Raw genomic sequence first — 16535 nt, 5'->3', positions numbered from 1 at the left:
ACATGTCTATACGTATAATAGCAATTTATACACACATGTATGTAACACATGTTTGTACATGTGTGTACAAATCAGAGAAGATGCATGAGTGTATTGGGAAATCTGCCGGGGGCGTGGCTTCTCCTTGCGGCAGAAGCAGTAACTATTCTAAAACGCATTTTTAAATCAGCTTTCGTGTTCTTATGTGAAAGCGTGTATTTATTTACAGTTATTAAAGTCGAATTTTCAAAAAAAATTCAATAAAATATGAAAATTTCAATACAAGAAATTTGCGAGTTTGCAAATACTCAGCCTAGTCATAAAAATTTTATTGGTGGTGAAGATATACTTGATGCGGGACATCTAATGAAATGTGGCTTACAGCAATCAGATACTAGTTGTGATAATGAGTATAAAATAATTGCATTCTGTCTCCAAACTTCTCGTTTAAAAGATCCACTGCATGAAATTGTGGGTGCAATATCGCAACATTGGCTGCAATGAAAAATAAAATTTAATGTTTATTGTTTTTTATTTTGTCTGACAAATATTACACTACAAAAAATTTCATTTCATATTGATGATAAACAAATAATTATGAAATGAAATTCTATAGGTAATTACTTACATGTTGGTATGAAGTCATTTTTGGTGAAATGTAATGAAAACACTTTTTTTGACTGTGTAACCTCATTCCCAATTTTCAATGCTTTTATCCAAGCTAATCGACGATCAATTACTTCATCTTCACCAAATTTATTTTTGATTACTACAAAACTAGAATTTGCCGAAGGAAAAGTGTAAAATCGAACTGTATTGTTCTTACCAGACTTGCTATTACGCCCATACACGCAGCAGAAAGTTTTATTTTTATTTTCTCGTGGTGGAAACTCTATGATTAAATTTTTTGATCAAATATTGAAATTTAAGTTGTTTTTAAGTAATAACTAAGCTTATAGATAATAATTGATTACTTAATATTTAAAAAAAAGTTCAACACTTTTAAACTACATTTCTCACATATTATATTTGATATCAGCAGTTTAAGCTTGACCTGCATAGAGTAGTTTATATTTGATCCGTCAGGTAGCGTATCTGAGTGGATGATTTCCCAATAAGCGTATGGATGGATAAAATTTCTCGCAGCATCACGAATCGCTCGCTTCGGTGGCGCATAAATTCATACACGAGTCGTAAGATTAAAAATATATGTTTATTTATCCGATTGATCAGTTATCGCAGGGCAGGTAGACTGCCCACTGATACGCTTCGTCAAAATATGCGGTTATAAAAACAGACGCGTATCATCATCGCGAGTTACACGTCGAACATCTGCACGGGCGTATTTACGTTTCATCCGCAGCACGCGGTGCACTGCAGTATAATAATATTCGCGTTTATGTACACAACGTACATTACGGTGCGTGTAATAACGATCGCATCCTCCCCTCTTCCCCCGTCCCCCGATGCACCGTACATATAATGCAACATACCGACGACGATAAACAGCGGCTGCAGCAGCAGCGCAGAGGCCGTGTCTTCCAATAATTTTCACTCCTCTCGCGTCCGATTGTCTCCTTTTTCCCAATCAATTGTAAGAACAAAAACCAGGAACAACGAGAAACAATCGATGTTGATGTACGTGCATGTAATCGACTCGCGTGTCAAGCACGCGTTACAGATATGCGAGAGAAGAATCCAGCAGACGTTTCTGTTACACCGAAGGTTACGTTACACGTTGTTACATTAAATGTTATACGGTATAACGCTTCGCGGATGGCGAAGAGGGTCGAACCGTTTGGGCCAGTGGCATGGAGGGGGGGGGGGAGCAGGAAATCCATACGGTTGATCGCGGCAAAAATGCGCGATTGGAATACCGAACGTGCATCAACTATGCCGTATATGATATACCTGGTGATTATCCGAGCGATTCGTCGCCCGTATCGATAAGGCGATCCGAGGCCCGGGCAAATACATGACCATATACCGAGTGTGTCGGGCACTTAGCTATGCGAGAGCGATGCGACGACGCCCATGCGGATGTATACGTCGGAGGTCAGCGACGCTGCCGATGATCCAAGTCATTATTACCTAGGAGGAGTACCTACGTGACGTTTGTCCGCGTCGGGTGTAACACGCGCGACGAGTCGTATCCTATAACCGTGGCATGGTAGACTGGCTGTTGTGGTTCTCTCGTACAAAGCAGGTAGTTCCGCGGGCGAGAGTATCCTTGGCGCTTTGAGAGCTGGTATATCATCGTTGTGTTGCACAATGAATCACGAAATATTCTTGAAGCAATTCTTCGCAAAATTCAATCAAATCACGGGAATTTAGAATTATTTTGTAAATTTAGGTACGTAAATGTAAATCGTCGAATTCAACTTCAAGGAACATCGATTATATGCAGGCATATGCGTGTGATGTTCATGTATTGTTCTGAGTTGTAAACAGCGGCGGTGATACGTCGTATACTGTAAATATTTGTGAATCAATATTTTTTATAGCGTGTTTTTTTTTTTTTTTTTTAAATTTTGCTCTTGTTCTTTCGCGACTATTTATTCTATTGCCTCCTATTCCGATTTGATAGTTACTGCGTACGTACGCTTTCAGTCATGTCTCGTCCGTCGCTGGGAAATCCCGATTTATATTTATGGTATACACATATTGCCAATTTGTGCGCATAATTTTAATACATGTATATACGCGTGTACAGAAGGAAGAGTCGAGCGAAATTGAGTAGTCGCCGGCGCAACGACTACAACGACTGTGTCAGAAGAGACGAATTGAACTTGAAATTAGCACACGTCGCGGTATAAATTTCTGAGAAGAATGCTAACTATCGTTTTCCTCCTAATTTTGCGATTCTTGAAAACTATTTTATTATGCATATTCGCAATATTTAGCATGCAAACGCCAATGCAATGAATCGGGGTTCGTCAGAGGTGGTGCGGACGGAACAATTCGATAATTGAACTCGCTGCACGCCCACGGATTCGTTTCATTGGCCAGTGGAACCCGACGTCATTGAACGACGATGAAAGTCCGTCTGTGTAATATAACCTTCCGAAATTTTTTTCTTTTTTTCTTTTTTTTTTACTTTCATTATTTCGCACGGATCGATGTACTCGAATCAAAACTACGAATATAATTCTTTCCGGACGTGGATCAAGCCTTATTCCTATATGTATATGGAGAAAATGTTGCACATTGGTACGCAACTCTTACACATCATGTTTATTATACGTCCCTACGTACAGTCGGGTAAAATGTAATTTCTAAGATCCAAGAATCGTATCACTGTATTCTTGTACGTTTATTCCGCACGCATACGCGATTTGGGGTCAGTGACCCTATTCGGGTCAAGGTTGGCGAAATTAATCCTCGTGGTCCTTGGCAGAGGTCGCGATTATACCGCACAGGTATAATCTGATGCGGAATGAAGCTGGAGCTAGAAGCCAGAGTTAGCAGCCAAACGTTTTAAACTTTTTGGATATAAAAACAATGTAGTTCAATTTTATCCTCATGATTGTACGAAAGTTTCGGGGGTTCAAGGTATTTCACAAAATTTTGATTGTCGAACTTTATCACCTTATTCGAATGAACATTAAAATGTTTGGCCGCTAATTGGCGCTGCCAGCTTCTGCATCGTTGTATCGGAACTAGGAAAAAAATTGGTCGCATCGTCGCAGGATTTGCAGATCATTCGTTTCGCCGTGCAGTCCGTAATACTGTGATCGATGAAAAGCTTCAATACCTTCGTACTCGAGATAATAGAAGTAAGGGTGAATCCATAGGGTGTTGAATACTAACGAGACCGAAGTTGGTAACGTTAGCATAACGAAACATGATGGAAAAAATCGTTGGCTTTTCGAACTAATATCAACAGGTTTGCTTTGTCACGATTTACTAAATGAATTTTTCTAACGCGTATCGTTAAAGTAACGCTACTGACTCGAACCGCGTAAATGCCAAACACCGAACACCGCGTCGTTGTTCGTAACTCTTATCGACCCTCCTCCGGAGTAGGATAAGCATAATATCGGATATCATGGAACGCTCGCCCCGGAGCTGACATTGACCCACTGAAGGGGACGGGGACGAGGCCTTTGGTTCGACGTTCGGGCGTGGGATCGCTGTAGATCGATCGATCGTTCGATCCACCTACCTTTCTCCGACGCAACGAATCCGCTGCGCGCATTCATTCGCCGCTTGCTGCGCTAGTAAGCGGCCACGGGGCGGAGGTTGTTCGGTTACTTCGCTCTTCGGACGATGAAACATGTAATAATTTCTATGGAGTATCGCGCACACGCTCGAGTCACATGTATATATATGCGTACATACGTACTCGTACGTATAAAACGTGCCTACGTGAGATGCCTCACGATTTCTCGCCTATGATATCGGACCTGCACCATCGCGAATCGACTTTAAACGTATGCAATCGTATATCGCGGAGCGTTGTGCGCGACGTTTTGTTTCGTTACAAAAATTGGGACTTTGTCTGTCACGCGCATCAACGAATTTTATTGCGAAAATATATTCTTCGTATTCGTTAGGTTATATCTATACATGTTCGTCATTTTATCAACGTACGTATACATGTATATTATTGTGGGAAATTTCAAATTCTGATGAATTGGCCTGCTAAATGTTGGATAGAATAATGTTTGACGTTGAACAAGTTTTTTTTTAAACGTTTTATTCTATTATCGTCTAATTATACATGTATCGTAGGTACGCGTACCATTTACTTTTTTCTCGGCATCAAGAAGAGCGTTTAAACTTTGCTTTCACTAGTTTTTGCGTACAGTAAGTCGCTCGCTTTGAGTTGAAAAGTGATCGTACGATCCAGTCATGATTGTAAAAAGATACTATAATTGCACTGCAGAAATTTATTTTCATACCTATGAAGATACTAATCTTCAAGGTATAAAGCGCGTGAGAAAATTGAGATATAAATTTTTCAAGTCTTCCGCGGATGTTTTAAAACTGGAAATCAATGTAAAGTCAAATCTTACGTTTACATGAATTGTAAATTTTTTAGTCAGGTCCCTTAGGTATTAGAGTTTTCTATGCAGTCATGGTTTCAAGATTGTGCAGTCATTAATCTTGACGAAAAACATTAACATTCCAGGATAAAATTCTCCAACTGCAGTTCTGGACTGTAGAATTTTACCAAGAATTTTAGATACGTATTACAAATTTCTATACGGCTTTTGTGACTGCAACCGTTTTTCGCGTTATCTGCGAATTCTTTTTTCCATCTCTCTTATTCCCTCTCTCCGTGCGTCAGTAATGAAATGAAATATCGTTCATCTTCACAATTATGTGGTTAAACAATTCCTGCCGCGAGTGTAGCGCAACGAAAGAATGCCGCTGTGCAATTCGTTGAGACGAAAAAAAAAAAAGAAGAAAAGAAGGATACTCTTAAAAATTGTTGCCTCTTCGTTAGACCTTGTCGTTACATATTTCCAACTTTTACCGACATGCAACGAGTCGGCGAAGCGTCTCGAGCGATATCGAGCGACAGGCCGCAGTGCGACCCAATTTTAGAGATTTTCTTGTTATTCTCTTCTTGGCGATAGGAAACCAGCCGGCGTGTAATCGAGTATGTATGTAGGTACATACCTCGTGACGCGCTTTCAGAAAAAGCTCAGAAATAACGCTGCGTTACTTACGCTGTAAGCGGGCACGCATTGTACGTACTTACCGCGTAAATACGTACAGCTATTTATCCGCGTATGTCCGCATGTATGTACAGTGTCGCAACGCCATTGCGCGACGTTGCCATCCGGGGTACGTACGTACGTATGGTAGATGTACGTGTGTAGTTAGGTGTGTATATCAGCTGTTAAATTCGAGCCACGTTCCGCAGGCCGAGAGCATCGGAATTTAGCTGGGAGTTGCTGGCACACCAACTCAAATCTGGACACGTGTGTACGTATGGGTATAATAATCTACGTGTGCAACGTTTGCGACGCAACAGACGACGCGACGTAGCGAATAAAATTTCTATGAGGTACACCGTATGGGTGGTTGTTTGCAGTCTGCGAGCCATAGTCTCTTGCTATTATTTTATACAATACTTATAAGGAAAGTATCCCAGGTGGAAATCTTTGATTTCATTTCATTTGTAATATGTTACAGTAGACCGAAAACTAAGCGATATCTTCTTCTTTTTTTTTCTATCCGCTATTAAACACTTTAAGGGGGTAAAACCACCATCCAAAGTGAGGCATGTCAAAGAGGGATTTGGGAGTTTTTTTTTTTTTCAATTGACGAAATTACTATTTCATTTTTCGTCAAGAGAAAACTTTTCCAGGTGGATTCATTAAGAAAATATTACGTTCTTGTGGGTGAAAATGCCAAACCGCCCCTTGACATGTCTGACTTTGGAGGGTGGTTTTACCCCCTTAAAGTGTTTAATGGAAGATAAAAAAGAAAGAAGTACGTGTCGCTTAATTTTTAGTCAACTGTAACGTATTACAAAAGAAATCAAATCGGAGAGATCGACCTGGAATGGGATACCTTCCTTGTTAGATACGAGGAGAAAAGAGAAGAGAGAAACCATCGGCTGCTACAGCGATGGGTTTTACCCACGCTTATTGCTCTCTGCAGCATCTGGTAACAATTTATGCACAAAACTCGGTCATCGATTAGATCTTGAACTTTTATTGTTCGCACATATTTTTTTTTTTTTTCTCGACGACGGATGACGTCAGCCGTGAAATTTATATGTATGAGAAAATTCACTCTACAGGGGTCCGGTTGTACCAACACTGAATTATAGAACATGAAAATAATCTTGATAAGATAACATTATTAAATTAACCATGATTATTTGACCGCTATCTGTGACTACAGGTGCTATCTAAAATCAGCGGTGCGAATATGTTGAGGAAAACAAGAAAAATAATTCACAGTTACCTAGAGTTTCGGAGCTATATGTAAGAATTGCTTTCAGAAGCTTTATAGTTTTTTTTTACTGCTCGTAAAAATTGTAGCATCGAGATTTAAAGAAGAATAAGAAATTGAACCGCGAGTAATGTCTTTGAACGTATAAACCGCGGGATCGGATCTTCGTGAAAACACCATATATATAAATATATATATATACATCAGTGTTATACGCATACCTTTAAATTTAGATTACACATCAGTGCAGTGTTACGCCTTGAGAGAAGAAAGAAAGAAAAAAACCTGTATTTTTGCAACCTTGAATACGCCTCATAATGCGATCATTCTTTCGATTAATGTTCTATTTCTTCAAAACGAATGAACGACTCTCGCCCAGCAGCGGAGCAGTTCAACAGTTGTATGCGTATTACCGTATAATATAACATGTACAGGTGCAATTAAACTTGCGTGTATCTACTAATTTTTCAAGGCGATAAACTGGAGTCTGCTGTTTTTTCCGCACCCCTGAATATCGATTTTTTATTTATATTCGCTTTTTCTTTATGTGCCACTAAATTAAACCGTATAATGTATACACTTTTTGATCTACAAGGTATAATGTGAAACGAAAGTATGCTACTATAAATTTTCGTTGCCGTTCATCGCTTATCTCAGAACCCGCTAATTCGGCGTCAAATATTTCCACAGTGTATAAATGATTATTATACATCGTATGTTTACTGCACGATTTTTAGATAAAGAATTCGGTTCAGTAACAACGTCAATAATTGTTAACGAATCATATTTCTAGCACGACAAATTCAATTTTTTTTATCATTACAATATAACGTAAATTATTCCTCCTGAATGTGATCGTTCTTCTTTATACGAAAAACTTGTTCCTAGGAAATTTCCGGTCAAACTTATCATCGGCAGAATGTCTTATATAATTTCATACGAGACTCTGCGGAAGATTCTGTCAACTTCCGGTGACGGTCGTTACATATAAATTGCGTATATCGTTTAAATATATTGATTCGGTTATTGATTGGGTTGGTCTGGTACAAAAGCTTGGATCAACGTTCCGATCACCGATTGATCAAAAAATTATATTCGACGAAGAATGAAGTTTCCGTCATTCTTGAAAAATACCGGATAAGTCATTCGAAAGAACCGCACGATCATTATTTTTCGTACATAAATATTTCTGCCGTGAGACAAACGGGCGAGGATAAATCTCTGAGAAATGGATAATCGCTAACCGTGAAAAGTTGACCAAGAAATGTAGTTACGATGTATGTAGGTAGGAAGGTAGGTATAGAAAAGAAGAAACACGTCGATACGCGCGATATAACGCGAATGACTAAGAGGCGAAAAAGTCGCCCGCCTGTCGCGGAATCTGATCTCTGTGTATATATATTTTAAACGCACATATGCCTACATTTGCTCGGGTTTTACCTGAGTATTCGGACGCCGTGGGTTAGCGCGCTAATTGAAAGCCAAGATCAAACGAGAATGCGGGTCAAAGCTTTGATTCAAACCCAAGCGGCCGTTTATCCCGTCGAGCATTACGGCCACGCGAATTATACGTACACGTAGTTGCACCGTCGGTGTGTATTCACGATACACAGCTTTGACACGAATGTTATACGTACGTAGGTTTTGCTGAAGCGGATTATAGTGCACGTTTATTTTTTAATCACGCATCCCCCGTACTGACCCAAACCCTGGAGGCATACCCATTCTAATCATGCGACGCTGCATGCGTGTTGAATTTTGTTCGCATTATTCGAATTTTGTGTACCTACATGTGTGCCTGTACGCGGTTGCGTAATAAAAATTAATTATTGTTGAGCGTGCGAACAACGCTATTCATTCATACATCGCAGTTCAGATAAAATTCTCAGGGAGACACACCGTCATATGCCTGACGGTTATGTACAGAGGTACGCGTATAATCTTTGACATATCTATAACGCATCTGTGTGTTTCGATACGTATATTATAGGCACCGCGCTTACGGCTGTGCTGTTACGTAAAATATGTTTTGGTTGGTTCTATATTATTATTTATTTATTTATTTATTTACTTTTATTAATTTTTTAGCTTAGCACGTCTTACCTTTTGGCATGTTTTATTTTACTTTCTCTTTTTCTTTTCTTTCGTTTGATTCTAACAGGTTGCGACGCATGTCCCAGGACGTCACGCACACCAGATCCACAGAGAATTTGTCGACCCAATTCAGGTTCGTATACATACTTACATTATCTTCAGAGATTTGCACGCTTGCCACATTTGCTATACATATTATATTCTTGTATTTCTTTTTATATACCGCAAAATTGGCTGCCACGTTTTGCGTGCACGGATTTATATATCGTACACTCTCAGTTTTACGCAATATTCATGCTTGGTTTTATCCTAACATTTTTACTTTTATAATTTTTTTTTTTGCTTTTTTTTCGCTTTTTCACTATTATATTTTATGCCCCTCGGGAATTATAATGTAATGCAAGAGAATGATTTAACGACCGTTGTGTGGCGGTGTGCCTTGCATAACAATAATCGCATATTAATACCCCCCCCCCCGAGTATCGTAGTAAGCTATAATGGCGAATCGACGAAACAGGAGGTATAATATAAGGCTAGGTCATATTATTCCAGAGCCGTTGTTCGTCGTCCTAGACCCAAGCAACGATCAATGATCCTCATAAACCGGTAAATTTTAACCGTGTCCAATCATATTCTAGAGTTCTCGCGAAACTCTCGTCGCGATAGACGGGAAGTGTGAAAGTTTTCATCGCGTGACGTAATAGGCCGCGATATATAATACTATAATAGATAGAGAATATTCTACAGCGTACCTTAAACTACCTATATAAATTTTAGTCACTACACGGTATACCTAAACGTAAGTAATACGACGAAGGTGAACCAAATTACCAAATAAACTAAACCTTTTCTTTACCATTTGCAGGAGCAAAAGTCGGAGCGTCGATCATGGATTTGCCGCCCCTTTTGACCTCGAAGCATTACGCAGCAAGGTCGAAGGTCGTTTCGAGTCGGTTGATAAACTCTCCAAAGGTTAGTTATTTTATTTTGATGACAATTGTCGCAGAATTGCGACATATGTTAGGAAACACGAATGATTTATTTACAGAAATTGTTTATAAAATTTCGTAAAATATGGGATTAAAATAATATTATATACTTGGTACGTAATAATATTGCAATAATACTGCACGGAAAAGTTCGCGAACTTGGCGAGTTATTCAGCTCGTGGTAAAACATTTGAGAGATTGGCGTAGATTTTCAAATTCACAAATAGATCGAGCAAATTGAAGTCATATGCGCCTTGCCAACTCTTCCAGAGATTGCCGGATAGTGTTCAGAATCCAAGGTTAGATATCCGTTCGTTGACAGTGAGCTCTGTTAGTTTTCCACGCGGTAATTGGTAGTTTGCTTTATATAGCTCCGTCTTTGAGGTAAGTATAAAACAAATTCACTCGCTGCATCTCGCAGTGATCAATCAGAGTCGTTATGTACTATTCGAGTTTTCGAACGATGATATCTTACAGTTAAAATAGAGCCCGTGTTGTTTGTTTATTTCGGCGAAGGCGCGTGGGAAGTTTGAAGACGTTCAACCATCGCCATGCAGGAACGAGACGCGATTGATAACGTAATATAATATTTACTTGAAGTTATCGATGCGTCACATCGATCGGACTTCAACCCGGGTTGAACCCGCCTGCGTCCAGGCAATTCAGGATACGCTTTATCGAATTCCGCCTGCATTTCGGCAACCAAGAGCACATCCTGTTATACCGATCGACAGTTATCGGATTATTTACGATTAGCCGACTCCTCGCACTCTCCAATTACGGACCGCAAGAACGAACGTCGATCGGTAAATTGTACCATGAATTGCATAAATGCAGGCGGATTTTATCCTGCGTCAAAATGCCCGTTTAACGTTGTCACAAAGTACTCCGATATATTATCTGCAATGTGCAGCATGCGTAGGCGTACGTGTATTGGCAAAACGATGATTCGTGAAAACGTTACGGACAGGTTTACCTGACGTTTGGGATGGCTCTGATTAACAACTCGCGTCCACTCTTGAAACCGGTATAATAACGTACCTGTTATACGTCCCACATTTGGTGGAAACTTTCTTGTATATATTCCGAATTCATCGCGTGGCTCGAATCAACACCATTGTAAAGGTATAAAAATAATGTACCGTGTAATATCGCCGCAACGACGACGCCACCATCAGATGCTGGGATCCCCGAAACTCGCTTGTTAAATTAATATTGTCGAAAGCGCGCGCGCGTGTCAGCTCGGCGAAAATAGTAACGACAATAATACCGATCGTAATAAACGTGCATGTTTTTTTTCGAACATTAAATAGAAACACAATAATTTTTGGGAACAACGCCGAAACACGCAGTGTATCACAGAAATATTAGTGCATTAACCGTTGCCAAGATTTTAACCAACCGTACGAAGACTGCGCCGCGTGAGCAATCCGCGTGTTAAGGTAAGTGTAACAGTTGTTAATACGGTTACACCCAATTATTGACACTTTAATTTTCCACAATTATAAATTGGCTGCACAAATTGTGAATTTTTCGATGATTATAACCATTTGCTAGAGGGTTAGAGACTACAAATTAATTTTTTCCGTAATTTTAGAACTAAATATCAAACAGATGCAACCAAAAAAGGTCAATAATTGGGACAGGGTCAATAACTGTTACACTTACCTTGCTTATATTATATAAGCAGCCAACAACGCTATGGATTATTCGCGTCATATCCCTATCATTGGAATATTTATAACAACGCTAAAGCGTGTGTTGCAGTAAAAAAGTACACGCCGAGAGAGAGACCATCGCAAGCGGTATCTTCTTTTATTCTAGGCGACGCGTGCGCAGTGAAAATATATTTTTCGTTGATGGTATCGATGCAACTTTTGCATCGTGGTGCACCGAGATAGATGAATATACCACTCATGACGACCTCTCTCGGCATGCATTCTATCATCGCACATTCCCGTATTATTACACTTCGTTGATCCTTTCTAATTCCTTTTTCGCATCGTGGCTTGCTGAGCACGCTATCAATTTCATAAACTTCGAGGCTAATGTAAAAAAAATCCAACAATAAGAATCTCCCTGCACTTTCTTTCTCTGCCCTGGGATTTTCTCTCTCTCTCCTTCTCTCTCTCTCTCTTTCTCTCCCCCCTCTCTTTCTCTCCCCCCCCCCCCCCCCCTCTCTTTCCCTCCCCATTTCTACCTCTCTTACTTCGCCCCCATCCGCGCCTTATCCTGTGCCTAGAGAGGCTAGAGCAACTATGCTCTAAGAACCTATGACTCCAGTAAGTCGCCGGCACGCATAGCTTCGGCAACGTTTACCGAGTGAACTCGTACTGTGATTCACGTATTGTGTGTTTATGGCTAATCTCGGGTTATTACGCAGCTTCTGTTTTAGCTGTTGGGCGTCGGATGCCCGTTACTCGGTACAGTCTGTGGATACGACAATATAACTTATTTGTTATTGCGATTTATCAATAAACATGGACGAATACCGATGCTATTCCGCCTATCAGCAATGGTGAAAGGAAGGGATCCATGTTGGGCGGATTTACGACGTATACAGTGTATACGCCAGCTTAACGGTATCCAGAAGTAGTAGAAAGACGCCGAGTTCTCAATCTTGTGTACTTCGACATCTAAGTACTTGGATATTTAGTCTTGTTAAATGCATTTATCGACCAACGGCTTTTAACCACTTTCGACCTAATCGTTCGACGTTCTTCAACGTCACAAAGGTTGTTTTGTTTCCATGTGTCTTTTACCTCTTTATCAAACTTGTTTCTACGGCCTGCAATTCGGTTGACAATTGTTGAATCCTCGATTCGTTCGCTATTGTTTCGATATGGAATTTCGTTATCCTGATGCAGATTCCGAGTGTGGAATCACCGATTATGAATCAACAAGTGTTTATATTTCGGAAACGGAAATCGATGGTTATGTAGTTTTCTACGTCGTCGGTGGGAATTCGAACCTGCCTGCACCTAATATCCGTGAAGAAGGTATAACCAATTACAGTTTAGGTCAATGTCCGGTAATTGTATGAATCGTATTGTTCGTTGAAATGAATAGATGAATAAGTTGAAAAACACCGAATCTGTTTGCACTGCAACGACACTAGGCATTGGTAACTTTTTTCCAAGGATTAGGCAGTGAGCCAATTTTCTTCGAAACCATTTCACAAATATTTCGAACAAATTCGTAGTTGAAATGAAATCGGAAGGAAAGTGGAAAGATGCAAGAAAATATAGTTATCTGTATATAAATATGTCTATTCATTTTTCAGATTCCGACTCTGAGGGTAAGGATGAAACTGGCTCTCAGGACAAGAAGCACAGCCGTGCCTGGCAGCATATCGAAACTGTACCCTACACGGCAAGTTTGATGAAATTTTTTGATGCCATTGATTACTAAGTGGAGGGCGTAATTGATCCTCTACCTGTTCCCCAAATTCCCTTCTTTGTGTGTCAAAATATCGATGAAAAATTACCGAATCGGTTCAAAAATAAAGCCCCTTTAATTACATCAGTGGTTAAGATTTTTTTTTTCGTTTCAATGGGAAAAAAAATATAGATAAATCGTAATACCTGAGGCAATAAATGTCATCGATTTTCCCATAACAATGTCAATGGAAACTTATCTGCACATGTAAAAAAGCAATGTATGAGATTCTGGCAGACTGTAGGAGATTGAAATGATTAATACCGACGAAAACTAACCAGAATACTTTAAATTAAAAGGCATTTAAATCTAAAGGAGAAATCAGAATTGGTTAATAGACAAAAAATGTTTTTTAGTCAATCATTTTACTATCCTGAATCGACAGGTGAGCGACAGGGATACGCTGACCTCCATTGCTGCCAGATTTGACACGACCCCTTCAGAGCTGACAAAATTGAATCGACTCGGCAGTACGTTCGTTTACCCAGGACTGCAGTTACGTGTGCCTGCCAAGGGAGAGGGACGCAACAGAACTAGCGTTGGAGCAGTTGCCTCGGACTCCCCTAGCCCTGACCCCAACTTTGATCATGAATCCCACGACGATTTGCCCCCGGAGGAAAAAGGTAGGTGAAAAAACTGAAATAGTAGAAAATGGTACACCTGGTGCTGTGGTTACTTTGATCTTTTCTCATATCTGTACTACAATGATAGCGGTTCAGGTAGTAAAAGAATTCTAACTTGTATTTGTTTTTGTTAGCCTCACATGTGCCAGGCATGATTTATTGGAGCATTACATCGAAGCAAAGCTGCAGGTTGCTGTTTATTTAGCTTTATTTAAATATACATTTGACAAGACAGCTGTGCCAGAAACCTGGCGAGAAAGGGCGGAGTTTTTTGTTCTAGTTTGTCAGCAATACGTTAGCTGCTAATCTACAATATGGCGTTGTTTCGGCACACATAGCTGTGCATGACTATCTATTCTGTTGAAAATGTCAGAATAACCATAAATCTAGCACAAATGGCATCTGTGCTCTAAATAATATCTATTATCAAGGCAATCTTTGAGGAAATGAGAACTTGAAGTATCTTACTGTTGTTTTTGTGATATTCTCAGAACTGAGGTTATGTCGTGCGTCAGCCTATGATATAAAAGAATTCATGAAAATTGATTAAGACCTCAGGTTTTTTTGGTGTTGTTATAATTCATTAGTTACCATAAGGCAGGTGGAATTCTAACTTAAAAAAAAAATCCTTTCCAACTTTTTGTTACAGAACTTTTGGATAACCTGCGTCCTGTGTCACCAAAACCTGGACATATGGAAAGAATAAAGACTCCTGTCGGTCACACCAATGTCACTGGGGATGAGGATGAACAGCCTTTCAAGGAACGCTTTCTTAGGATCAATGTCCGCCACATAACTGATGGACAGGTATTACAATTGAAATTTATAGCAGTAACTCTGCAAGTAGAATTTGCTATTGGGCAATTTTCATAGATATGGAAAGTCGGGAAAAGTGCAGACATTTTATTGTAAATATAAAAGTTAGAGTGTAACAACAATTTTTTAATAAAAGCCTCATTGACACAGAGACATATTTTTTGAAAAATACGCTGCTGTAGGACTATTACGATTAGAGTTTACGATTAACTATTTGCAAATCAATTTCTATTACTGTGATTTTTGATAACAGAGCTGAATAACTTTATTACCATCCTTTAGTCTTATTATAAATACAATTTTTTCTTCCCAAGGCTGCATGAACGCTACAAGTTTAAACATTTAAGAAATTTCAAAAATGTAAATTCGCAAAAATCTTAACAATACATTCTCATCCAAATTAATTTTGAATAATACAAGTCCTTTGCTTTTCTTATTTAGGGGGTGGTGGGAGGTGTGCTGTTGGTTACTCCCAACGCTGTCATGTTCGATCCGAATGTGTCAGACCCGCTAGTAATTGAACACAGCGCCGAATCATACGGAGTAATAGCACCCATGGAATTTATAGTGAATGCTGCCATTTACTACGACATTGCTCACATGCGAGTTGGTCACACAGATACAAATTCCTGTGACAAAAAGCCAGAGATCTACTACATGAAAAAGCCTGACGACAATCGTGGTCGACTATCGCCAGGAAAAGATGACAATTTTCCTGAACTTGTTGGTGACGATAGCGAGAGTGTCTGCAGCTGCGCTGAGAGAGACGGCGATGCTTTTCCCAAAGCTTTTGAAAGGGATCTAGTCACACCCACTAATTTACAGAGTGTAAGTCAATCTCAACACATTCTGCTTAAACTAGTCTTTAAATGGTTTCGTAATATTTTTCTCCCCATATCACGATACAGGATGATGGGACTAACTCTACCAAAGAAAAAGATAAGGATAAGAAAACTGAAAAAGAGGAAGACAGCAAAGAAGAGCAGACCATAATTAACACCACTCAAGGAAGCAGGACCTTGGAAGAACGCCGGCGTTCTATGCTTGATCACCATTGGGCAGTGCCAAGCAAGGATAGGTCTTGTTCCCTTTCGGTCGATGATGAGCAACAGGACTCCTCTGTAGTTAGCAGTTCAGATAAGGTGGCAAATCAAACCTTGCAATCGATTTTCATGATTCCTTCACTTAACCAATCTTAATGATTGTTTTTTTTCATTGATTTTTACAGAGTGATCAGCAACAGCCAAAATCGCACGTAATTCCTGAGGAGGAGGCATCTCTAGTCAAACAGTCGTGCCATGATTCTGGCATCGACATCCGCGATCCAAACCCACCGTTACCTCCGATACCTGTTGTGCAACCGATTCAAGCAAAGAAAGTTTATTCTGATGCTGATATTGTCCTTTCATCGGACTGGGTACCCCCGATAACTATTGCTCCCACCAATGTGACCATTACACCAACTGACAGCCTAATCGCAATTAATGGTAGAAAGAAAGCCAGTTCTGTATCATTCAGCCTTGATAGTAACGCCGAGGATGCAGATAAAGATGATGACCGCAGGGACGACGATAAGCAAGAATCCAAGAAAAATAAAGTAAGTAATAAATTATAAATACACTTGTAATTCAAGATATGCTTATGAGATGCAGTACATATTAGTAAGACATTTGACATTTTT

At 39.7% G+C, this 16535-nt stretch overlaps 1 protein-coding gene across 11 annotated transcripts in view; it reads left to right on the top strand.

Moving 5' to 3' along the window:
* Positions 1-16535, top strand: part of LOC124175234 (TLD domain-containing protein 2) — a 79311-nt gene that overhangs the window by 43262 nt on the left and 19514 nt on the right. For 8 of the 11 annotated variants that reach the window (XM_046555264.1, XM_046555266.1, XM_046555258.1 and 5 more), the window contains 8 exons: positions 9056-9121; positions 9854-9960; positions 13261-13349; positions 13801-14038; positions 14688-14845; positions 15296-15682; positions 15763-15996; positions 16083-16451. In XM_046555264.1, the coding sequence (XP_046411220.1) occupies positions 9056-9121; positions 9854-9960; positions 13261-13349; positions 13801-14038; positions 14688-14845; positions 15296-15682; positions 15763-15996; positions 16083-16451 (1648 nt within the window). Of the gene's footprint in view, positions 1-9055; positions 9122-9853; positions 9961-12692; positions 12977-13260; positions 13350-13800; positions 14039-14687; positions 14846-15295; positions 15683-15762; positions 15997-16082; positions 16452-16535 lie in introns of those variants that run through there. The other 3 variants (XM_046555267.1, XM_046555260.1, XM_046555268.1) reach the window with 2 other exon arrangements.

The sequence above is a fragment of the Neodiprion fabricii genome, chromosome 2, assembly GCF_021155785.1.
Source record: "Neodiprion fabricii isolate iyNeoFabr1 chromosome 2, iyNeoFabr1.1, whole genome shotgun sequence".
NCBI lineage: Eukaryota > Metazoa > Arthropoda > Insecta > Hymenoptera > Diprionidae > Neodiprion > Neodiprion fabricii.
This window is presented reverse-complemented; position numbering and strand designations above follow the sequence as displayed.